The 24,881-nt window shown below is 35.2% G+C and overlaps 1 protein-coding gene, 2 long non-coding RNA genes and 1 gene segment (V, D, J or C); 3 read left to right on the top strand and 1 right to left on the bottom strand.

The window, feature by feature from the left end:
- The first annotated feature begins 1,054 nt into the window (after positions 1 to 1,054).
- Positions 1,055 to 5,276, top strand: LOC311288586. Of its 2 annotated transcripts, none has more exons than XR_014626953.1 (5): positions 1,055 to 1,776; positions 3,020 to 3,121; positions 3,830 to 3,952; positions 4,107 to 4,222; positions 4,860 to 5,276. It is a non-coding gene; the product is annotated as an uncharacterized lncRNA (long non-coding RNA). The 2 variants fall into 2 exon arrangements; XR_014626954.1 differs by having other exon boundaries at positions 1,056 to 1,776; positions 4,110 to 4,222.
- A 1,823-nt stretch (positions 5,277 to 7,099) lies between these two features.
- LOC311288587 lies at positions 7,100 to 10,056 on the bottom strand. The gene is made up of 3 exons (XR_014626955.1): positions 9,365 to 10,056; positions 8,506 to 8,607; positions 7,100 to 7,871 (listed from the first exon to the last, which is right to left on the bottom strand). It is a non-coding gene; the product is annotated as an uncharacterized lncRNA (long non-coding RNA).
- A 7,832-nt stretch (positions 10,057 to 17,888) lies between these two features.
- Positions 17,889 to 20,339, top strand: LOC311288580 (Ig kappa chain V-VI region NQ2-6.1-like). The segment is given in 6 exons: positions 17,889 to 17,956; positions 18,116 to 18,466; positions 18,544 to 18,660; positions 18,945 to 18,973; positions 19,114 to 19,148; positions 19,733 to 20,339.
- A 71-nt stretch (positions 20,340 to 20,410) lies between these two features.
- On the top strand, positions 20,411 to 22,878 carry LOC311288584 (uncharacterized protein). Of its 2 annotated transcripts, XM_084406082.1 has the most exons (6): positions 20,411 to 20,431; positions 20,599 to 20,949; positions 21,112 to 21,162; positions 21,275 to 21,421; positions 21,636 to 21,667; positions 22,646 to 22,878. In XM_084406082.1, the coding sequence occupies exons 1-6, from the start codon at positions 20,428 to 20,430 to the stop codon at positions 22,751 to 22,753; spliced, it is 693 nt and encodes a 230-aa protein (XP_084262208.1). In that variant the 5' UTR covers positions 20,411 to 20,427; the 3' UTR covers positions 22,754 to 22,878. The 2 variants fall into 2 exon arrangements, with proteins under 2 accessions (XP_084262208.1, XP_084262207.1); XM_084406081.1 differs by lacking the exon at positions 20,411 to 20,431 and having other exon boundaries at positions 20,458 to 20,949.
- Positions 22,879 to 24,881: the final 2,003 nt, after the last annotated feature.

Genomic DNA, 24,881 nt, shown 5'->3' on the forward strand with positions numbered 1-24,881 from the left:
TCAGCATCCTCCCCATCCTCAACTAAGTCTAGTTGAGTCCAGGTCATTTTTAAACTGAACAATTTGATATCAGTAATTTCCCTAGAACATCAAGTGCCATTTTGTTGCTTAACTATATTCATTATCGCTATACATACGTAGCTGATAAATCACAATTATCCTAAATAGCTGTTCTGGGTAAGACACTGTATTGATCTTTTTCAGTTTCATTTGTATACAATATTAAACAGATTACTTATAGTATGTGAAATAATAGGCCTGTTGCATCTTCTAAGCACTGTAATACGGTAATGCATGTGTTCTCATGGTTATTTCTAATTCCTCTTATAGATTTTGCTTGCATGTTCAGTAAATAAGTAAATAATGTTTCCTGTACAATAGCCTACAAACAGAGGTTCAACATGTTCTGGGCCTGAAATACACTTTCTATTTATGTTATCATAGCGTGTCTATTAGAACTGTGTTGTCAAATATAGCCTGTTTAATCTTTTAGGTTGCAATTGTTTAAAATGTTTGTGTCAAACCCTACTCTGTATTGGAATACATTACAAATTTAAGAACATTTTAATCTCTGTGGAGTGTGTATGCATTTCTCATTTTTGCATAATTCAGAACTTCAACTTAATTTGCAGGGCACGAGATCATGCATGAAATAAAAGGATGAAAGGGTAGTCTTGCTCCCATGAACCAAAAACAGACATAGTTTGATATTGGACAGTTTATTTCTAACAAGGAGACATTACAAACATTGGTTACACTTTATTTTAATGGTTTCCTTATTAGACCATCTGTTGACAATAAGTAATGCTGGATCTACATGTCAAGAGTTAAGTATCAGTAGACTGTTAGATTAGGGCCCAGGTTAGTAGAATAAGTTGCAGTTACTTATAGCCAGTAGAATGACTGTGCATGGGACCATCAAAAAAGTGTTAGCAGATATTAATAAGACAGTCTACCCAAGCATTAAATGGCTCAACCCTGTATCACATGAAATACGTTCTGAGGAAACTATTTTGCAAATCGCAATTACGTTACATGCCAACATATAAGCAGTGCTATTACGTTGGTCCTTAACCTAATATAGCCAATCTATTGCAGTGCTATTACGTTTGTCCTGAACATAATCCATCCAAAGCAGGTTTCTTTTCACACGTAGCAGCTCATTTTGTTTTAATTATTTACTCCCTTTTTTCTCATTGGGCTACAAAATATTATCTATGCCAGGGCGAGTCAAATGGCGGCACCCAGATAATTTTTATCTGGCCCTCCAACTGGTTTTTGATGTTTTAAACCCCTCGCAATCTGATATCAAAGTCCCCGCAAAGGTTTAGCGCGTTCAGCGGTGAGTTTAACAACGCACGTGATCATTCAGCGGTGAGTTTAACAACGCACGGCAGTTCGTGATATGGTCACGTAATTTAATCTATTGATTCGTGCCACGGACACGTTTATTTCGTTATTTTCATAATACCAGCACGTTTTTTAAACTATTGCATTTTCAATGGGAAGCGTCTTTCGTGATAACAGCACGATTCTTTCTGCCTGTCGGCTGCAGCAGAGAAGCTGTTTAATCAACATTTTTTTCACGAGATCTTATGTGTTTTTATGTATTTTTTTTAATGTTATTATTTCGGTCTTATTGCCAGGGAAGCTGGATTGCTTTGCTGTTTATTGATATTTTTAAAATTATATTTTATCAGTAGGAAATCGCGCTGAAGAAGTCTCGTTCCGAACACATCGCGATATTTGGCATCAGTTCACGTGTGTCAGATGTTGGTAAGTAAATACCTAAATACGCTGTCCTAATAATGTGTGATATCATGTCTTTTCTGTTTGTCGATATTAATCTGCCATTATATCTGCCATCTCCACGGAGACTTTGCGTTTCATTGCTTTCTAATTCAAAACAGGGTGATTACACTGCCTGTCACGTGACGTGCTATAGGCTTAGATATTCATATCAGATTAAAAATAGTACAATTAGTTCCAAAGTTGTATTTGTAGTAGAAGCACAGTAAAAACAACACTTACCATGCTTTTACCACAGTAACATTAGTTTTACTGTGATAAGTGTAGTAAAAAGACAGTAATCACAAAACTTACCATGCTTTTACCACACTATTTGTAGTTTTAATGTGGTACTTATTGTAAATGCACAGTAACCACAATACTTACCATGCTTTTACCACAGTAACCATAGTTTTACTGTGATAGGTGTGGTAAAAGGACAGTAATCACAAAACTTACCATGCTTTTACCACACTATTTGTAGTTTTAATGTGGTACTTATTGTAAATGCACAGTAACCACAACACTTACCATGCTTTTACCACAGTAACCATAGTTTTACTGTGATAGGTGTGGTAAAAGGACAGTAACCACAAAACTTACCATGCTTTAAACCTCAGTAACCTTAGTTTTACTGTGATTGGTTTAGTAAGGACAGTAATCACAAAACTTACCATGCTTTTACCTCAGTATTGATAGTTTTAAAGTGATATTTGTTGTAAATGCATATTAACCACAACACTTGCCCTGCTTGTAAGGTTTTATAATGTAACATCCAATATTTGTAAGGTAAATCAGTACTTTTCCCTTTAAAGTCCAACTGAAATCAAAATGGACCCTATTTACTTTGTTAGCGCATATTACTAGTCTTGTGGTGAACAATTAATCCGTGCAAGTTAAAACACGGAAAAAAATGTTTTGGCTTCGTAATCTTTAATCAAAATCTGAAAATGCCCCTCCTCTCTGCATTGGAGGACCTTCCCTGATGACGTATGCTTGACGGCTTGGGTTGAGAAACGCTTAACCACTCCCCTCAAATCGTTAGTCTGTAATGAGCGAGAGATGGAGAGGAGGAGCACTAGAGTAAAACCCTGCCCTCTGTTCAATATTCCTTTTCACTGGGAAATACGTCACAGCACTGGAGAAAAGTCGTTTGCAACTTCCGGTTCACGCGGACTTTAAATAATCCTATATATTATACATAATGATATTTTCTTTTCTCTTTTTTCAGCTGAAAAGACCAAAAGGGCCTTTCGGACTCAGTCGTTCCATTATTGTTGGAGGAGAAGTAAACGGAGGAGACGGACAGCTGCAAAGGCAAATATTCGCAATGGTATGTATGTGTTGGTTTTAACCCTAAATCAAACATTTTATCAAGCATTTGTTGTTTCTTAAAACTTTTCTCACAAAACCCATAGCCCAATCAGTACAAACATAGTCTGAAAGTCTTAATAATTCACAAGATTTAACAAGTTGTCAAATTCGTACGATACTCGTACATATTTGTATACTCGTACACAATCCTGCAGCTTTTACTCCTAGTGCTGTCATTGGCTACTGCCTCAATTCCTGTACATATTTATCGCGATATTTGTAAATCAGTTGCGCCACTTCTTGGAAAGTTGTCGGATGTCACACACACTGTCAGAAAGTTTATATTAATTGCAAATTGGACCCTGTCTGTTTATGTTCCAGTAATACATGATGTCTCTCCACACCTCATAACCTACCTCTGTTTGCAAGAGTGGAAAAGCTTATCTGACTTGTCACATGACATCAGATACTCGATTATTTTGTCATAATCAGAGCAGTTACACTGCTGATAACTGTCCCGTTTGCATGTAAATCTTTTTCATGATTATTGCTTGCTATTAAAGACATACTTTTATTCATAGAAATGCCCACATATCAGTGAACTTATTACATAAAAATGCTTTTAACAATTAATTATGCAACACTCTTTACAGAAAACATATCCTACAGTTATAAACTGACTATTTGCAAGTAATGTATTAAAATTACCTTCCTTTCTGTTTTGCAGGATTACTTAGTCCTTTTTTTTAAAGCTCTACCAATATCAAACTCAACAGCTCTTTTAAGAGCCAACCATTACAAGAGCTACTAGTGAGTCGCAGCGAATCTTGCCGTGATCAGCCCTTCACAGGTGAAGTTTCTAGCATATTGCAATCAGTTTTTACTCATCAAATGTTCTCTCCTGAATCATATGGTAAATTAACTTATTTATAACTGTCTTAATTTGTGTTTCAAGAACAATAGTAATTGCACATAGAGTAAGTCGAGACTATCTTGTTTTACAGCAGAGAAGGAAGACCAGTCCTTATATCAACGCAAGCTAATCGAATAAGTCCTTTGTTTCGGGTGAGGAAGGAACATCTGATGCCCAAAGAAGACAGAAAAGTGCGCGAGTCCATTGGTATGTCTTGTATTGAAACAATGCTGTAATATGTAGTACATAATTTGATGTTGACAATTTTACATTGTACAGGTTATCACTTGGTTTTTGACCAAGTGAAGCTCTTGAAACAATTGACAGAAGAGTATGTTGTCTGGAAAGAAATCAAGCATCACTGGCAAAGGCTCAAAAGAGACCATGCCTTTCTTAAAAATCTTTTAAAATATGTTGCTGTTGATATGGGTAAAACTGTTTTTGTTCAGTACTTAGCTTATTTTGTGCTGCAATATTTTATATATATATATATATATATATATAATACTTCAATGTGTGTATATTATATAACGTACTGACTGCTGCTTTGTAAATTTATGTAAGGAACAGGCAACTCTGGCCCTTTGCATTCTACTTTTTGAGGTTAGTTAAGAGTTAACCTCCAACCTTAATCGAGCACATCTGAAAATTTTAACCAAAGTCTTCAGGTTTACTTCTAGACAATAGGCAGGAGGGTTTGAGGTCGGAGCTAAATGTGCAGGACAGTGGACGCTGAGGGCCAGAGTAAACCATCACTGCTTTAAATAACGCAGAACATAAGCTGACCCGACTGTCCATTAAACAACTTTATTTGAATGGTTTCTGTCTTTTGTTTTCCTTTCAGTCCAGGACTGGAGAACGCCTGACAATGGGATGTTGAGACTTCTTCCTCTGGTTGAGAAAAAGCTACTCCACATCAGTGATCACATCTTCTGTTCTTCTGTTCTTCAACTGAACAAACTGTTTAGACGAGGAAGAAGAACACTAACACGATCGAGACGTACAGGGAAGAGCAAGAAACCAGTTTAGCTGTGATAATGAATCATTATTTTCCAACACAATATCAAATCTGTTTTCTGTATCATATGTGACTGAATATGATTATCTGGCACTCGTTTTGTGGCTTCAGCAGCTGTGAATGGATTCATATGATGTTAACGTGTTTTTGAAGACACATTTTTATTTATCTTGAATCTCATTTGTCTTTATGCTACTTTATCAACTTTATGCTTTGTTCTCCAATAAAGTGTTGTTTAATAAAGTATGGTGACTATTGTGTATTGAAAGTGGTGTTTGGTACAGTAAATAGAAATTTTCTTTTGAGAAATTTTAATTTCTTGTTTCTTTAAAAATAACTACATATAATTAATAACTTATAAATAACTAAATATAATTAATTACCATGATTCTTTTACTTGGGACATAAAAATTTAGATCTGGTTAATGATATTTGGGACAACAATGCAACAAAAGTTGCACATACTTGCATGTATGCCAGTTTCCAGTGAAATAAAAGGAAGCTATGTGAATAGCAAGAGGCTGCAGTGGGCTATCTTGCTATAAATACTTAAAGCTTAATTGAAGATGATCCATGTTGATCATTCTAGTATACTCTATATCGGGTGGGCAACTTCGGTCCTGGAGGGCCACTGTCCTACAGAGTTTAGCTTCAACCCTAATCAAACACACCTGAACAAGCTAATCAAGGTCCTCAGGATTACTAGAAAATTACAGGCAGGTGATTTTTTCAGGGTTGGAGCTAAACTCTGTAGGACAGTGGCCCTCCAGGACCGAAGTTGCCCACCCCTGCTCTATATAGTATACTCTATATATCACTGATGTCAGGAATATAAGCAGCAATCAGAGGGGGTGAAAAGGAAATGTTGGCACTGTTTTTTTGTTGTTTTACTGAATGGTGCATTATCCTTGTGTAATAGTAATAGTATGTGTAGATCTGTGTAGATTATACTGTCCTTCCACCCTCAGGGCCCAGCAATGGCCCCCAGAAGAGCAAACAAATGCACATTTCAAATGGCTGTAACTCAAAGTCTGGTTAGTGTATCAAAGAGAAAATTGGCTGGACAACTGCTTATACTATGTTTAATAAATAATGTTGGCCACAGTTTTCAGACATATATGGAAAGCTGGCATAAAGGTTATTTTTAAAGTGCTCACAGTAAAATATCAAATTTCAGCCTGTCCCTCATATTATGTCATAAAGGTTTGCACAATGAACAAATTTAGATATCCAGTTGTCCATTAAATATATTATTTATTTAACATTTATTGTTTTATTACTAAACGTTTTAAACTACATTACCCACATATCTCTGTCATTCTATCAGTGGAGCAGCATTGTGCTGTAGTTCATTGAAATGTGCAGACATGCTTAGGGTTAGGGTTAGGATCTCGGTAAAGGAGTAATTTCTCACAACATAGAGACACTTTATAGTTAGCTTAATGTATAACTAACGTAATAATAACACCAAAACATACTTTGTAACATGAAGCGCCGTTTTATATGGGTTAAACGATTGTCCAATCACAGCGAGTTCTGCGATAAAGTCACAGCCAATAACAACCCAGCTGAACAGATGCGTTACACTTACATGCCCATTTATGGTAAACGATGACAGATCTCTTCTGGTTCTGGCTGCGGGGATAGATACCTTAAATATTTTATATTTAGGCTGTTAAACATGCATTCCTTCTAATTAAATTATAAAACTCATATTTAAAAACAAAAGACTCCTTTGTGTGGTTACCATCCAAAAACGAGGTCACATGATCAATGACACAAATTTGCTTATTTGATTAGACTGATGCATAAATACATTTGAAAGAGAAACTTTTTTTAAGCAATGGCCTACAGCAGGGGTAGGTTTGCAGTATTTTAATTAAAGATAATTACATGTACTAAAGTGCTTCTAACATTTACAGTGTATGTATAGTATATTAAAGGTATATCAATAATATTCAAATAAATGTAACAAAAGCACAATGAATGGACACCATTTTGAAAGCTTATTCCAATATTTAATGTCAAACTGTTTAAAGACAAATGTACTGCCAAAACTACTGCACAACAGTATAAAAATCAGTTTATTAAAAATATCCAGATACAGGAGCAATCTATTATAGTGACACATACATTAACGTAAAAAAAATTGCTATGATGAAGTTGAATATATTTACAAACCAAGAGATGAGATTCAAGTTTGTTATGTGAACATACATTTGTTTCTTCGCTTTAAAGAACAAATAGGCAAAAACATAAGCACAACATTTTACATTCTCAACTTTCATTCTATATCCTTGTGATTATTGGTCACTTTTATTGTAACTATGCAATGAATATGTCCTTTAGCAAAACACCTGATGAACACTGACACTTTTTTGATAAAGGCATTAGGCAGAAATCAAGTACAGTTTATGAAGCTGAAAAGAGAAAACAAAATGCTTTAAAAATATGGAAAAAGATAAATCACTATTTTCAATATTGGTTCTGCATATATCAAAGAGATCCTGAGGAGGAATGGGACTTCACATGAAGACTTTCAGAAACTGTGACAGAGCAAAGGGTGCACCTCGCTGGACACATCCTACGCATGCCCAAACAACAACACCCAAACACAGTGATGAAGTGGACACCACCAGGAGGATGCAGGAGACAGGGAAGACCAAGGAAGACATGGAGACAGATGTTTCACGAAGACCTGAAGAATGTCAGTGTCCCATGGGAAGATGTGAAGAACCTGGCCACGGATCGAATACGTTGGAGGACAGTTGTTGCCCAATGTGCCCAGCACAGGACTTGATGATGACGTTGTGAGTTTATAACTGTAGGATATGTTTTCTGTAAAGAGTGTTGCATAATTAAATGTTAAAAGCATTTTTATGTAATAAGTTCACTGATATGTGGGCATTTCTATGAATAAAAGTATGTCTTTAATAGCAAGCAATAATCATGAAAAAGATTTACATGCAAACGGGACAGTTATCAGCAGTGTAACTGCTCTGATTATGACAAAATAATCGAGTATCTGATGTCATGTGACAAGTCAGATAAGCTTTTCCACTCTTGCAAACAGAGGTAGGTTATGAGGTGTGGAGAGACATCATGTATTACTGGAACATAAACACACAGGGTCCAATTTGCAATTAATATAAACTTTCTGACAGTGTGTGTGACATCCGACAACTTTCCAAGAAGTGGCGCAACTGATTTACAAATATCGCGATAAATATGTACAGGAATTTAGGCAGTAGCCAATGACAGCACTAGGAGTAAAAGCTGCAGGATTGTGTACGAGTATACAAATATGTACGAGTATCGTACGAATTTGACAACTTGTTAAATCTTGTGAATTATTAAGACTTTCAGACTATGTTTGTACTGATTGGGCTATGGGTTTTGTGAGAAAAGTTTTAAGAAACAACAAATGCTTGATAAAATGTTTGATTTAGGGTTAAAACCAACACATACATACCATTGCGAATATTTGCCTTTGCAGCTGTCCGTCTCCTCCGTTTACTTCTCCTCAAACAATAATGGAACGACTGAGTCCGAAAGGCCCTTTTGGTCTTTTCAGCTGAAAAAAGAGAAAAGAAAATATCATTATGTATAATATATAGGATTATTTAAAGGGAAAAGTACTGATTTACCTTACAAATATTGGATGTTACATTATAAAGCCTTACAAGCAGGGCAAGTGTTGTGGTTAATATGCATTTACAACAAATATCACTTTAAAACTATCAATACTGAGGTAAAAGCATGGTAAGTTTTGTGATTACTGTCCTTACTAAACCAATCACAGTAAAACTAAGGTTACTGAGGTTTAAAGCATGGTAAGTTTTGTGGTTACTGTCCTTTTACCACACCCATCACAGTAAAACTATGGTTACTGTGGTAAAAGCATGGTAAGTGTTGTGGTTACTGTGCATTTACAATAAGTACCACATTAAAACTACAAATAGTGTGGTAAAAGCATGGTAAGTTTTGTGATAACTGTCTTTTTACTACACTTATCACAGTAAAACTAATGTTACTGTGGTAAAAGCATGGTAAGTGTTGTTTTTACTGTGCTTCTACTACAAATACAACTTTGGAACTAATTGTACTATTTTTAATCTGATATGAATATCTAAGCCTATAGCACGTCACGTGACAGGCAGTGTTAATCACCCTGTTTTGAATTAGAAAGCAAAGAAACGCAAAGTCTCCGTGGAGATGGCAGATATAATGGCAGATTAATATCGACAAACAGAAAAGACATGATATCACACATTATTAGGACAGCGTATTTAGGTATTTACCATTTTTTACAGTCTATGGTATTTACTTACCAACATCTGACACACGTGAACTGATGCCAAATATCGCGAAGTGTTCGGAACGAGACTTCTTCAGCGCGATTTCCTACTGATAAAATATAATTTTAAAAATATCAATAAACAGCAAAGCAATCCAGCTTCCCTGGCAATAAGACCGAAATAATAACATTAAAAAAATACATAAAAATACATAAGATCTCGTGAAAAAAATGTTGATTAAACAGCTTCTCTGCTGCAGCCGACAGGCAGAAAGAATCGTGCTGTTATCACGAAAGACGCTTCCCATTGAAAATACAATAGTTTAAAAAACGTGCTGGTATTACGAAAATAACGAAATAAACGTGTCCGTGGCACGAATCAATAGATTAAATTACGTGACCATATCACGAACTGCCGTGCGTTGTTAAACTCACCGCTGAATGATCACGTGCGTTGTTAAACTCACCGCTGAACGCGCTAAACCTTTGCGGGGACTTTGATATCAGATTGCGAGGGGTTTTAAACATCAAAAAACAGTTGGAGGGCCAGATAAAAATTATCTGGGTGCCGCCATTTGACTCGCCCTGGCATAGATAATATTTTGTAGCCCAATGAGAAAAAAGGGAGTAAATAATTAAAACAAAATGAGCTGCTACGTGTGAAAAGAAACCTGCTTTGGATGTATTATGTTCAGGACAAACGTAATAGCACTGCAATAGATTGGCTATATTAGGTTAAGGAGCAACGTAATAGCACTGCTTATATTAGGTTAAGGACCAACGTAATAGCACTGCTTATATGTTGGCATGTAACGTAATTGCGATTTGCAAAATAGTTTCCTCAGAACGTATTTCATGTGATACAGGGTTGAAATGGCTTGTCAAATTGATTAATCCCATGAATTTACAGTGATACAGCATGTTGAATAATACGGATGATCAGAGGCTGATTTCATCAACAGACTGGGCCCAGTTGTTCAAAAAATGTAATCTGGATCAGAATTATGTAGATTTATGGTTTGCTATCCACAAGGATCAGGTAATCCATCTTACTTTTGTGCCGGCTAAAATAGGATTGAATCACCTGATCCAGATAAACACTTTTTCAGATTCCCAAATCTGGATTAGCAGTGCTCCAATTACGGTTAGATTTCACAATAAAGGCTGCTAGCTGTGTAAAGAACAACAGGTAGAAGGGTCAATGTGGGGTCACTTTGCTTTATTTGAAGAGATTTTTTCATTTTCAATTTCCTTCAAACAGTCAGACCCCTACGGAGGCACTAAAGGGACACGGTGATGGAACAATTTATGAAATAGGAGGAAAATTATATTTTTTAATGCTTTTGCGTTCTTTTGGTAGAAACTTTGCATTGCAAAGAAAGAGTGAATGCAAAGTTTCTTAAGGAAACACAAAACATTTGCAAGAGAAAGCTAAAACATTAAAATCACTTCCCATAACCATGACCCTTTACGGATTCAGTTGCTCCTCATGTGACCCACAACAAAAACAAATATGCAACAAGGGATGCAAATGTTAACTACTTTCTACTGGTTCATCCCTGAGGATTGTGCCAATGTAGTTGTGTATACAGTGATAAAAAAAACTCTTACAATTAAATATATTATTTCTGTTTGATATTGACAGCTGTTTGGGAGATTAAAAATCTTACTAAAAGTCTCACTACAAACTGACGATTAGATCCAGATCAAAATCAAGAATTTTTTTTTATTTATTTTTTTTGACCAACCCATTTTCAAGATTTTATTCAATCCAACAGCCGAAATCCGATCAGATTACTTTTGAACAACTGGACCCTGGTCTTCCCTCTGGTTGGGATCGTCGATCTCGGAAAGCCATGGCAGACGGAGAACAGCCCTCTTTCGACATTCTTTTTGAATTCATGCAGTACCAAACAGTAACTGTGACAATAGTGATTAAAAGAAGGACTGTTCTAACAATGGAAAGAAGAACAAAAGTCATCATCTGTTCTGTGGAATCGGCACCTGAAATAGGAAAAATTGTAGGTAAAGTATTAACACATAGTAAAAGTTCCACTCCCCCCCCATTAATTCTTGAAAAACACACCTATAATGTCCAGTTTGGTTCCGTTCCCGAGCAGCATCTCCCCACATGCAGCAACAGCGCAGTAGTAAGTCCCAGCATCAGACAGACTGAGCTCCTTCTTAGAGACGCTGTAGACGCATCTACGTGCTGTAAAACCGGCTTCAGAGATCCAATCACACTGATCAATACTCGTTCCATGTGCCCAAATAACTCTTGGATGAGATTCTTCTGATTGATGTATGAGCCAGTACACGCTGTGGTTTCCTACACAGTTCTGATTTAAAACTGTGCACATTAGATTCACTGAATCTCCAGATTGTGATTCAATGAAAGAGTGTGGTTTTACAACAGTGTAGCTTTTCAACCCTGTGTGAAAAAAAGGTTATATATTCATGAAGAACGCATATGTGGTCGATTTCTCTCTAAACCTAACTATCTGGGGCGTCTCCAATCGACACCCAATTGATCTTATTAACTGGGGGCGTCTCCAAATCTACACCCAATACCTTTATCTAGGGCGTCTCCAAATCGACACCCAATACCTTTATACTCTAGCTCTTGCGTCTTCAGTCGACCACTGGCCGAGTTTTCTTACTCTAACTTATTTCCCTAAACTAGCTTACTTCCTGTGCAGGAATAATCGACAAACAGACTTCAGCAAATGTCCTTTAAATGCTTTAATCACGGCCGGAGGAGTTCCCGAGCAGTTCTCAGGGAATCTCTCCCAAGAAGCAGCAAGGCCGGAGGATCTCAGACAAATTCCATTGAGAATCCCACCAGTAAACACGGATACAACTTTTTTATAGAATCGAGACAACAAAAAAGATTATCGTGACTAACATGTCACCTTCAATATGATTGATTCAAAAGCCCCAGCCTTTTCCCTCTGTCACTGGCACAAGCAAACTCTGTTTTTGTGATTACTTATCACAAGGTTTGAGATCTGTCTAGTTTAATTTACCCTATTTTTTATTTAAACACACACACACACACACACACACACTCAAAGTCACAAGGTTTCCCTTGGTTTTGAACAGTATATTCTGTTCGAATGTTAGATGTTAGAGTTACAAAAAGTTTGATATACAGTTTACTATTTTATTAAATAAAAAAATCTATCACACATATTAACCAAATCAAAATATATTTCATTTTTGAGCAAGTTTTATGTAAGACATCATGGACTACTCATGAATAAATTGCATTCACACATGGCATTCAGTTAATATATTCAATAACTTAACTATTATAAATACTCATTATATTAAAAACAGTTAAATTATAGGTAATCAAAACTATAATTACCTTCAACCATCAACTCTGTGCCTTCGACGAATTCCATTACGTTGGAATAAGCGCTTCCACAGTAGTATGTTGCAGAATCTGAGATCTGTATGTTTCTTATCACCAAATGATGCACACCCTTTTCATTCAGCACAGAGAAGCGTGAATTATTCTCGAAATTATGGTAAAACCTGGCATTATTATCATACTTGTAACTGGTGGAGATGTGCCTGGGATTCTGTCCAGGTTCATGCTTGTACCATGAGAAGTGCATGGCTATTTGGCTCTGGTAAACGCAAGGTAAATGAATAGTTTCTCCCGGTTTAGCAAACACTGGTGGGTTATTCAGGTGTGTTGCAGTAAGACCTAAAAGAAACATGAAAAATAACAAGCAAAAATTGTTTAGCTTAAATAGCTAAAGTAAAAACATTTAAGTTTTGACATTAAAGACAGTTCAACTCACCAATTAGAAAGAGAAGGAAAACTCCAAAGTTGATCATATCTGGATGGATTTATCAAATGGATTTATGGAATATTAATCGAGCTCCTTTTAAGAAGCTACATTAAAACATTAATGAAGAACTGAATTACACTGCTCAGATCTATAGAGTAGAGTGGGGGAAAACGCCCCCCACCTGTTTTTCCCAAAATAACCACTAAAAGTAGTCAATATACATTTTTACTGTTGCTATGCACTACGTTGATAACGGGGATATACAAATCTCTATGGAGAAGCTGACACCAGCGACATATTTGAAGAGAAGAGGATTACATGGTAAATGCTATAATTTTCAGATATTAGTAAACAAGTGTTTAAGAGAATATTGTTCTGCAGGATATCACAGTGATGTATGATAGATGAATAGTGAAGTCTGTAGTTTGAGATCATATGGTATTTATAAGGAATATAATTATATTAAAAAAATTTAACATTTTTTTAAAAAGTCATAGCTTGTGGGGTAAAACGCCCCCTACGCTGAGGGGTAAAACGCCCCCCTGGGGGCATAGTTTCTCTCTATCATAATTACTATAATAAAATATTTCTGTCTATCAAATCCTTTGTTTTACACTTAATGCAGTATAACTAGGTGGTAAAATCAAAATATTTGAACAAAACATAAAAAAATTACCTCAAGTAATTAACTTGACAAAAACATTAACTAGCTAGCTTGCTAGCACAGTTAGCTCACTGTTGGGAGGTAGTTAAATTTGGCTATTTTGGACATTGCTGAAATAAATATTAATATATATATATGTTTATACATTACTTGCCTTTTACTTTTAGAGATTAAAAACTATTTTCTGTTAATTTTGCTGTTGATCTATGAAGCAAACTGGTTTGTAAGAAAGGGGGCATTTTACCCCACCTTGGGGGGCGTTTTACCCCACCGCTGGGGCAAAACGCCCCCTTTGTACAAAAATATTTTCAGTCAAAATGCTAATTAATTATGAAGGCTGAGCAATTTTAATATTTGGTGAATAACTCCTGCCATAGTCACTCAAAACCGGGATGGCAATTCTAGTCACATTTATGTTTTGTTTCACTGTAATGTCACATTTTCCTTAAGGGGGGCGTTTTACATTTACATTTACATTTACATTTATTCATTTAGCTGACGCTTTTATCCAAAGCGACTTACAATTGCTATATGTCAGAGGTCGCACGCCTCTGGAGCAACTAGGGGTTAAGTGTCTTGCTCAGGGACACATTGGTGTCTCACAGTGGATTCGAACCCGGGTCTCTCACACCAAAGGCATGTGTCTTATCCATTGTGCCACACCACCCCGTTTTCCCCCACTCTACCCTAATGACCACAACAAAAATCACTCACATGCATTAGTCCGATAGCCTTGTGGCTTCACACGCACACGTGCATCACAAGACCACGAGTGTGGCATCTGCCATAAACACCTGTGCAGTGCAGTTTCTTCGAGTGAACTGACTTTACGGTAAATCTCAAACAGACACTGTCTTGCCAAAATTCCTTTTATCTTTTCGAATAGCCTGAAACATCATAACTTGAGTAATTCAAATTTCTGCATGATACCTCACTGGTCCGATGTCTGACAGATTCATAGCAATAACTGTGAAAGTTATGTCCTGTAAAAGTTTGAATTCCTTGTTTAAACTACCGTTTACTACAAGTAGCTTCATGTCTCTCTGTTTTTTTTTTTGTTTTTTTTTTAATGTTTAATGTTTCATGTTTCATGTTTCAAGGGTTACGATTTAATGGGAAAAAAGTCATAACTGAAAGGGTTTTTATAGTATTTCATTTTCTCCATATGATCGATAGTATATGTGTTTCTTAAAGTCAGCAATTTGTATTATTTCAACTTATTTTTATTTTTATTTATTTTTTTCATTTACAAGTAGCTTCATGTCTGTTCTGATGGCAAAATGATTTTTCTGTTTTCTTTTGTACTCATCTCATCTTGTAAAATATTTAAGAATTTTTATGTCTGAAGTAAAATCCAGTATGGCATACTTAATGATGGTTTCATCAGCATTTTTTTTTTTTTTTTGAGGTTTTAAATAAATATATTTTTAAAAAAAATTGTGCAAAGAATGAATAAATGCCAATGGAAAAATTCCCCTTTTAAGAATAAAATTAACCTTTTAGTGATAATATGCATAATTATGACCAATGGTTTTCTTATTGTATCTTTGCAACCTTTAAAGTCAGAATGCTTGAAACAGAAGTTGCAGTAATCTTTTCTTCCCTAGTATTTAGACGTATATCTGAGTGAAAAGGCTTCTCAAATAAGAAAAAAATAAAAAATAAAAAAGTAGGGCGGAACTTGATTTTGTCCGTGGGGAATTGATGTGAGTGACAGGTTGTCCTGCCCTTGAACCAAAAAACACATCATCAGAGATGTTGCTGCAAGTGAAGCAGGAAGTTATTTTAATCAAAGATTATGAGGGAAAATTATTATTATTTTTTTTTTTTATGTGCATGGATAAACCATTTAAATACTGCGATATTCCATAAAACAAAACAAAACAAAAACAAGAATTGTCGTTTTTGAGTTCATGATGACTTCAACATCATCTCCATCATACAGAATTATGATCATTTTCTAACAATCTGGGTGATTTTAGTGGTGCAAAGCATTCTGTAGATGTTATAAGAAACATTTTGCATAAGCATCTGCATTATTAATTGCTAATTATGCTAATTATGCGCTTTAACTTGAACCCACATTTGTAATACAATGGTTTGATAAAAAAAAAAAAAGAATGCTGTGAAAATTATTAACGTAATGCATACTGATAAAGGTAGGCCTACTTTCATTTGACTTGCAAAGGGCATTTGGAAGCTCACATGCTGCTACTGAAGAACCAATGCACATCATTGATTGGAACATCATATTTATTTCAGCATGCTTGCAAACTGGTCTTTAAGGCTACGTCTATATTAATCCGGATACATTTAAAAATTTTGATTTTCATTTCAAAACTCTCTCCGCCCACACTAGCGTTTTCAAGAATTTTCCAAAAGTTTCTCGTCCACATTGACTACGTTAACATGCAGCCAATAACCCGTTCAAAACCGGGATATTAGCAATAACCCGGTCGCGCACGGCCATGTAAACACCGGCAAAAACCCGGATATGCTCATATCCCGGTTTTTAAAAACCCGGATATTACCCCTGGGGTACCCCTTTTCTAACCCGAATATTTGGTCATGTAAACGCGTATCGGCATATCCCCATCAAAAGGAACATTGATTTGTGTTCTGCGCATGTTCTATTCGCAAGGAATCTTGGTCTTTTGAGTAAAAACGGCGCATGCAAAAACCCGCGTGCAGTATACCGGAACTAAACAAGAAGTAGAGGTTAACATGGCGAGACGCAGCACAGCAACACACTTTTGGAGCGAGAAGGAAAGCGCAAACAAAGGCGATCGCTATCTGCCCCGAACTATTCATTATCCGGGTGCTGCTGCTGTTGTTGTTGTCTTTGGATACAGGAAGAAGAATTGAAAATGACGCATATTGCGTCTTAAGGTTGTCCGTACGTCTTGACGCTAACCGTGCGTCGCCGTTTACATCGGGATATTCCCAACTGATTACAAATTCCATGTATACAGGAGTAACTCTCTCTGCTCACGCATGTAAACGGGTTATTCCGAATGTTTCAGAAACCCAAATAGTGACCCTAACCCGACCATAACCCGGATATTGGCTGCATGTAAACGTAGTCACTGAATCGTTGGGAAACACTAGATTCACCTTACTGTGCGTAAACCCTCGTAAAAGCTCACTGAGATGATACAGATGGAACAAGACATAATAAAGTTATCATGCAATTGTTCTGGCAGGATCATTTTATTTAGCAAAAAAACAAAAAAACTCACCATTCACTGACGCTGTCACGGTTCTGTTTAGTTAGTTTATTTTCAGTCACATGTGTGTTCCTTTGTTCAGTTTCCCGCCACTCTTTAGTTGTCATGGAGTTTCAATTATCATCACAGGTATTTGTCATTATTTCCCTCATTTGCGTCGCAGCCTTTTCAGTGTTCATTTGTCTGGTCATGTCTGTTAGGTTGTGTTTTGTTTGCCCGCCTGTTTTGGATTGCCTTTCAAGTGGATTATTAAAGACTTTTGAAACTTGATCATCACCTTCTTGCTCTTCCTTCAACCTTGTGTGACAGATGCATCCTGGTCAGTATTTATTGTATCTATCGGTACAATGTGCGTCTCATGACTAAATGTCATCGGTTTCAAATACCTCTGTTTTCACGGTCCACACTACAATGTGAAAACACCGTTTTCAAATTTATCCACTTTGGAGAGCATTTTCAAAAAGCTCAGTTTTCATTCATAAAAACGCTGTCTCAGTGTGGACGGAAGGCCAAAACTGAGAGAAAAAGATGCATTTTCAAAAGAAAATGTTGTGTGGACAAGGCCTAAGGTACACAGTGGGTTCCTTTAGGCAAATAGTGATATAACTAATCTGTGTATAGATGCAATAGCAGAAAAATTAGGTCTATATATTATTTATTGACTATTTGCAGATTTAATACATTCAGGAAATCCCAAACATTTTCAGAGCACTGAATAAAAGAAGACTTAACATGGTGCCTTCATCAGTACATTTTTTGTATTTGATTATGTTCTCTGTAGAGAGCATATTGTTTCAGGGGTAAAAGCCACACCTCCTTTTTATGTATAAAACACATTGATATCGCCCACTTAATTTCCTCTTCAGCTCTGGTTTGACTCAGTGCACAAATGTTACATATTTCAACTGCAGCGTTATTGCTCTTTGGGGCTGGTAAGATTTATCTACTGTAAACTACATTTTTATAATGGGAGATATAAAATCTTTGGAGAGTTACTAAAATGGGGAGAGATTTTAATGTAAAAATTATGTTTTGTGGTGTACTATGGCTTTACTTCTTTTCTTTTTTCTTTTTCTTTTTACGTTTTTCAGGTTTTCTCCAAGTAATGTTTTCTATAGCAAGTATGAATGCTCAGCCAGGAGAAAATGTCACTATGTGGTGTGCACATGCTATCCATGTTTCTGGAGACCTGTACTGGTTCAAACAAACAGACGGTGATGTGCCGATTACTATTGTGCACATGCTATACACCGAGAGTCTTCAGACGGTAGAGCCAAATTATTTCAACACTTTCACAAAAGACCAAATTGCCATGAATCTGTTCAGCAAAAGCACAACCCTAACAATTAAGCATGCAAGTATTTCTGATTCTGGCTTCTATTTTTGTGGAGCTACGGGATATTTCATAACATTTGGCAATGGAACCAGGCTTGAAGTGAAAGGTAATCTTTTTTAATCTCAATATTCTCTCATGTTTATATAATGTTTATAGCTCTTTTTCTCATTTTGTCATAAATAGCACATGTTGAAAAACACCACAGTTTAGATACCATTGTAAATGCCACAATGGTAAGTGACTCACACTGGCCAACTGTTTTCAATTCAGAGAAAAATGGCAAAGGAACCTCAAAAAAGGGTATGTTTATTATTTTACTTTCCATATTAAGTTGAAACTGCAGGTGATTAATATCTTTCTAGTAAATTCATGGGGAAGAAAATATTATACAAGATGTATTCTTTGTGGAATCACTAAGTGGTGTAATAAATATTGTAAAATTGAAATGTCCACTTTTTTACAGATGATGAGAAATCGCCTGTGTCTGAGGAGTGTTCTAGAGACATTTTTTTCGTTCTGACTCTCCTATTTGGTGGCATCATTTTTTTTACATGTATTATTCCTCTCCTTTTGGCGATTATCAGGCAACATAAAAGGCAGAAGCATAAAAAAGGTAAAATATTTACACTTGGTTAAACAGATCAATCACAAATGAAATCACAAATATAAATGTTAATCACCAATGTGGAATTCATTCTTCAAAAAATGTATTCTCAACAGCAACTGATTGACTTTTTCTGTGCTTTGTGACAGCCGCTGAATGTCAAACACAACAGCACGATGACAAGGTAAACTCACCGACTTTGATTATGTTACAGGCTAAATAAGACATTCAAAATATCTCAAAGTAGAAATGAGAACAAGCAAATCTCTGTCTTTGTTCTGTTTCTTTCTAAAATCACTTTCATTGTACTCGTAGTGAGACACTGATTTTCTAGATCACACTGGTTTCTTTGACCCTTTTATAAAGAACAAGATGACATTAATGAACTGATTGGAAATTAATTACTGCTATGCTTCTCCATGTTGGGTAGAAATGCTTTTGATTTTGCCGACAATACATTTGCATGTGTTCTGCCATTTAGTCAAATTTAGTTGTGTCAACAAATGTTAACATTTGTTGCGCATTAAAGAAAAAAAATATTTTTGTGTTGTTGGTATTAACAATTGTTTTGATTCTGATCAAACAATATTATTTCTAATTCTGTTGGCTATTGGACGTGAACTGTTGCTCTTTTTTTGGCTGTATTATTTATTTTGGGCTAAAAATAAGGAAAACAGGCTTGAGAATAAAATCTAAGACGTCATATGATGAGTTTTCTTTTTAGAATTTCTGATTAGAATCTTGAAAAATATTTCTGCTTCTTTACAGGAAAATGATTCAGTAGAATATGCTGCGGTGTATTTCTCAAACAAGAGGTCCAAAACGGCAGGAAGACATACTGAGGACTCAACTGTGTACACTGACACTACTTGAAATATAAAACAACCTCAAACTTATTATTTGTAAATTAACAATGTCACAGTTTAGTTTTTAATTTATTAATTATCGGAGGTCAAATGGTTAGGCAGAAAGCTTATATTCCGACATGCTCCATCAAACCCTGGGCCTTCAGAGAATTAAAGTCAGGATAAGATCAAGTTTAACAATTTGTGGGTCAGGTAAAATGTATCATGTAAAATGTATAATATAATTCAGAAATTATCAATTAAAGACATAAGTTCATACATAAGTGTCAAGATGCTTTTTAGTTCTTTGTAAATTTGATTTGGAAAAATGTATTCTCAAAAGTGCTATAGGGAAACTAGGGGAGCTAAAGCAGTGAACAAAACATAAAATCAATATATCTGATCAATAATGAAACTTCTTGTTTTGAATTGGCAATATGTGCTGTGAAGTTGCCTGTTGATTGACAGGTTTGTCATAGTTTGGTGTTGGCATAAGCCACACCCCCTCATATATAAATAAAGCTCATTGATTTCCTCATCTTAATTTCCTGGTTGGTTCTAGTCTGATTCAGTACAGCAATGTTTCATATAATCATTTCAGCGCTGTTGATCTGTGGCATGGGTAAGCATTACTGCACTATAATTGCTTCAGTCATGCAAGATAGGAATGAGTAATTCTGGATTAAATAGGAAACATTAGGTGTGAGATACGCAGCATTTTTTGTGTCATCAATTTCTGTGCTCTAAATATTAATATGAAGTTATTTGTTATCCCTCTGTGGGTTTTAGGTTTGCTCACAGTTACAGCATCTCAGACAACCAGTATGTCAGCTCAACCAGGAGATAATGTCACTATCTGGTGTCAACACACCTTAGAAATTGGAAACAACATGTACTGGTTCAAGCAAACAAACAGTGCTGTACCTCTTACTATTGTATACATGATGTTACCTTACGATATTAAAGTAGTGCCAAAATATTTAAATGGTTTTCAACCAGACCGTCATGTGATGTCTCTGAACAGCAAAAACAGCTCCCTAAGAATTTTAGATGTGGATATTTCTGATTCTGGTCTGTACTTCTGTGGTTGGCACAGTTGGGTGATCACATTTGGTGATGGAAAAAACCTGGACATTAAAGGTAATCTGTCTTTATCAACAGCATATTGTAGAGGAACTGCTTGCCCACATTATGTATGGTAAAAAATACCAAAAAAATACAGAATTCTTTTGCAAAGTACAGACATAAAACCTTATGATTTCCAGACGACTCATATATTTCAATTCTTCATTTATTGCACAGAGAGGAGCGTTACGCCACTGAAAAGTGAAACTTACGAAGTTACAAATAAAGGTGTTTATCATCTGCCTTTCTTTACCACACATAACATTCATAATTTGATAAACAATTATGCTTTTATCTAGACTGTGTTTTGTTTGAGTAAAATGTGATTTACTTTTAACAGATCTTAAGAGGAGTTCGATTTCTGAAAAATACTGTCCTGGAAACATCTTTTATACACTGACCTTTATATTTGGTGGTTTTGTTGTTATTCTGATCATCATTCCTCTCACACTGTTCATTGTTAAGATCAGAAAAACACAGAAAAAAGGTAACAGTACATCTATTCAGTTCAAGACATCTAATTCCAGTGTGAATGCTTTCACGTGTTGTGTAAATGGTAAATAACTGTGTGCAGTTTTATAGGATTCTGTGATATACTAAGTAATGATAAAAACAAATCAGCAAGTGTATTTAACAAATTATATTGGAAAACAAAATCTGGAAAAAAACAGCTAAATGTCTCTTTCTCTTTGTTGTCACAGATGCTGATCGGCATGTAACACAACATCATGAGGTAAACATTCTTAATATACAATTATTTGATTACACAAAAATGAAATGCAAAGCATATTTCACACAGAAGTCTTCTGAGGTCTATGAGGTCATATATATATATATATATATATATATATATATATATATATATACAGTATATATATATATATATATATATATATATATATATATATACAGTATATATACAGTATATATATATATATATATATATATATATATATATATATATATATATATATATATATATATATATAAGCATATACATATTCTTGTAGAGTTGCAATTAAAGATCAGATTGACCCGTGTACAAAAAGATTTGAATATGTGCGTCTCTGCTGTTTAAAGGAGTTTAAAAAATCTGAAAACTATAAACTGACATTTCTAATATCGATGTTTTTAAATATGTCTTAAATGTCTAACATTCTTCAGGCGATATAAAGTTTCTTACTTGATGCAGGCCTGCTTCTTTTTTCCGTTTAGTACTAGCCATGTTCTTTAAAAAGACTGCATGGTTGAAATAATTTTGTGAGAATTCAGATCTACAGAACTATAGAACATTATAACAAAATGAAATATAATTTATTCTTAAATAAAGTGGGTATAAAATATAAAGTATTTTGCATGGGTAAAATTATCATGCGTTTTATGTGTGAGAGAACAAATCAGGAACACTTTCAGTTAAATTCCACTTTCTTTTTCCCTGACTATTTCCCGAATACCCACAACATCAGAATTAGTAAATCTTATAATCTTAGAATTAATAAAATCTACGTAACAGCAGTGAATGTAATTTGATGTTACTAAGTCTATTTTATACACGCATGTATAATAACCGTTTGCCTTCGTTTTGCTAAACACACACAGATTTTCTTCTAAGTGCATTTGTATTTGATTTAATAAGTGAAAATTATTTGAATTTAATAAGTGAAAGATTACAGTAGCTCTGTTGATAAATGCATCTTTGGTTCGGTTGCAGGAGCCTCATTCAACACTGTATGCTGCTCTACAGTTCTCAAAACAGAAAACCAGAAGAGCAGCCAGACATGCTGAGGATGCAGATGTTGTGTATTCTGCTACTAGATAGTCCAGCAATGACACATGGTCCAATACTGTTGCCTAATATTTATGCTATTGCTAATGCCATAAATTTAAAGTGTATGTGGGATCTGCAATGTTTAATTTTTTTGAGACAATAAAAGTTGTGAAATCATGTGGAAGTTCTACTAAGAACATTATTTTAGATCTGTGTATATACTGTATCATGGAGATATAACCAGGCCCTTACAGAAGAGGCAGGGGTTGTGATGAGATCATTTCCTATACAGACCCAGACAGGAAGAAGCTGTTCAGTGCAGAATGAGACGTATTGAGGGGAACTTCGGCGGACCAGATTACAGAGCTAAAAATATACACATCAAAAAATAAATTGTTATAATTACTGTATATCTATGCACACATAATGTAGTACGTTGTGAGCTGCAGCTGTACAGACTGATCATGAAAAACATTTTGATATTACTCATGACAATTTATTAGCAGAACATGCTTTTAAAACAGAAAATTGTGATGTGACCATATTAAAAATAAAAATAAAATCTTGTAAAGGTTTTCTTAAATGTCTGTGTGCTAGTGGGTGTATCACAGTTTGACTGTTTTCCACTCACAAGACTGACCCCCGGCTCATCTCTCACACCCCTCACTGCAGCTAAACCACACATTCACACTACAGGCCTTTCACACTACTTTCCAGAACCACAGACAAAATGCCCCTTGTTTATAAGTGAGGTGACAAGTCAACACATGAATAAAAAAATATATATACTTGAGAATTTGATTATGAAACAGTAATGAAAGTACGAAAACTTTTAAATTAAGATGCAGTCCATTTCTTTGTCAGAAATGAAAAATTAGTATATTTCCTTTTTGTAGTGGTTTAAGATACTGCAGAATGCATGCAATGCTCCAGACAGATTCTGGTTGCAAACTAAAGCTGAAATGTGTGAAGAACTTAAGAGGTCAAATGACATCAGTGACATTTCAAAAAAAGTCCTTCAAATTGCTTGTATTATTATTATTGTGTATTACAGTAATTACTTCTCATGCTGATGGTGCTAAAACCAATAAAAGAGAAGTGAAAATAATTATTACGACACTAAATTCAAGACCACAATGGTTGTATATAACTCATCTGCTTGCATTCAGATGCAGTGTATTGACAGCCTTATTTATAAAAAAAAAAAAAACTTTTTTAATTGATTTCTGTTGGCTTTCAGGGAATGTCACTGTTCTCCAATTTTATCATTTTCCAGGCCAAGCTCATTAACCCTAAAATGCTATACGTAATAAAAAAAAATTAAAAACGGTAAACAACTGCGAAAAATCAATACGTACAATGAACGCTTCAAATTTACACAGTACATTGGGACCATTTTTACAGACTTTTCAACAATATTTCTCTTAATGCATAATACATTTTTCACCACTGTGCAGAACTGAAACTTGATTCCTTTGCTTCTGTGCAAGCACCATTATTTAACTGTTATATTGTGCTTTAATATAGTACTATGTCTTATTTTTATCATTATGTGTTAAAGGCTAACTTTTTTCACAATGCACTGTTAAGATCTGCAACTGCACGCATACCACACTATAGTTCCTTTCATATGTTGAGTAATGGTTTCGGAAACCGACTTATGCCACTAAATATATATATAAGACAATGAATTCAATCCACAGAGCTTAGGTTGCGGTCACCCTTTGTTTCTGAAAGTAACATAGAACAAACAAACAACCTTAAGCGCACTTAGGTCTCTGTGGGTAAAAGTTTCCATACATCATCTTATTGCAGTGAAACTCAAGAGTCAAAGCCAGGCGCAGACAACTGTGTTTAGAGTTTGTCCACCAGCATTACCTACCAACACACCACAATTCATGAACCTTTATATTATTCTGAATTGTCATGCAGTGCATCAGAATGTGCCACATACAAAAAAGGTATTGTACTTTAACATGCTAACAGATCATTTAACCCAGAAGTTCTGGATCTGAAGGTGCAGCCGATAGAAGTTCAGTCCATATTTCTCAATGCAAAATTCTTACAAAGGCCCATTTCTAATATCAAATGTAAATATATGTTTGCATTCAACTAATGCTGTTTTTAAACCCCAAAAACTGCATGACTTAACACACAGAACTGCCTAGACTGAGTAAAC

Source organism: Rutilus rutilus, assembly GCF_951802725.1.
Source record: "Rutilus rutilus genome assembly, chromosome: 3".
Lineage (NCBI taxonomy): Eukaryota > Metazoa > Chordata > Actinopteri > Cypriniformes > Leuciscidae > Rutilus > Rutilus rutilus.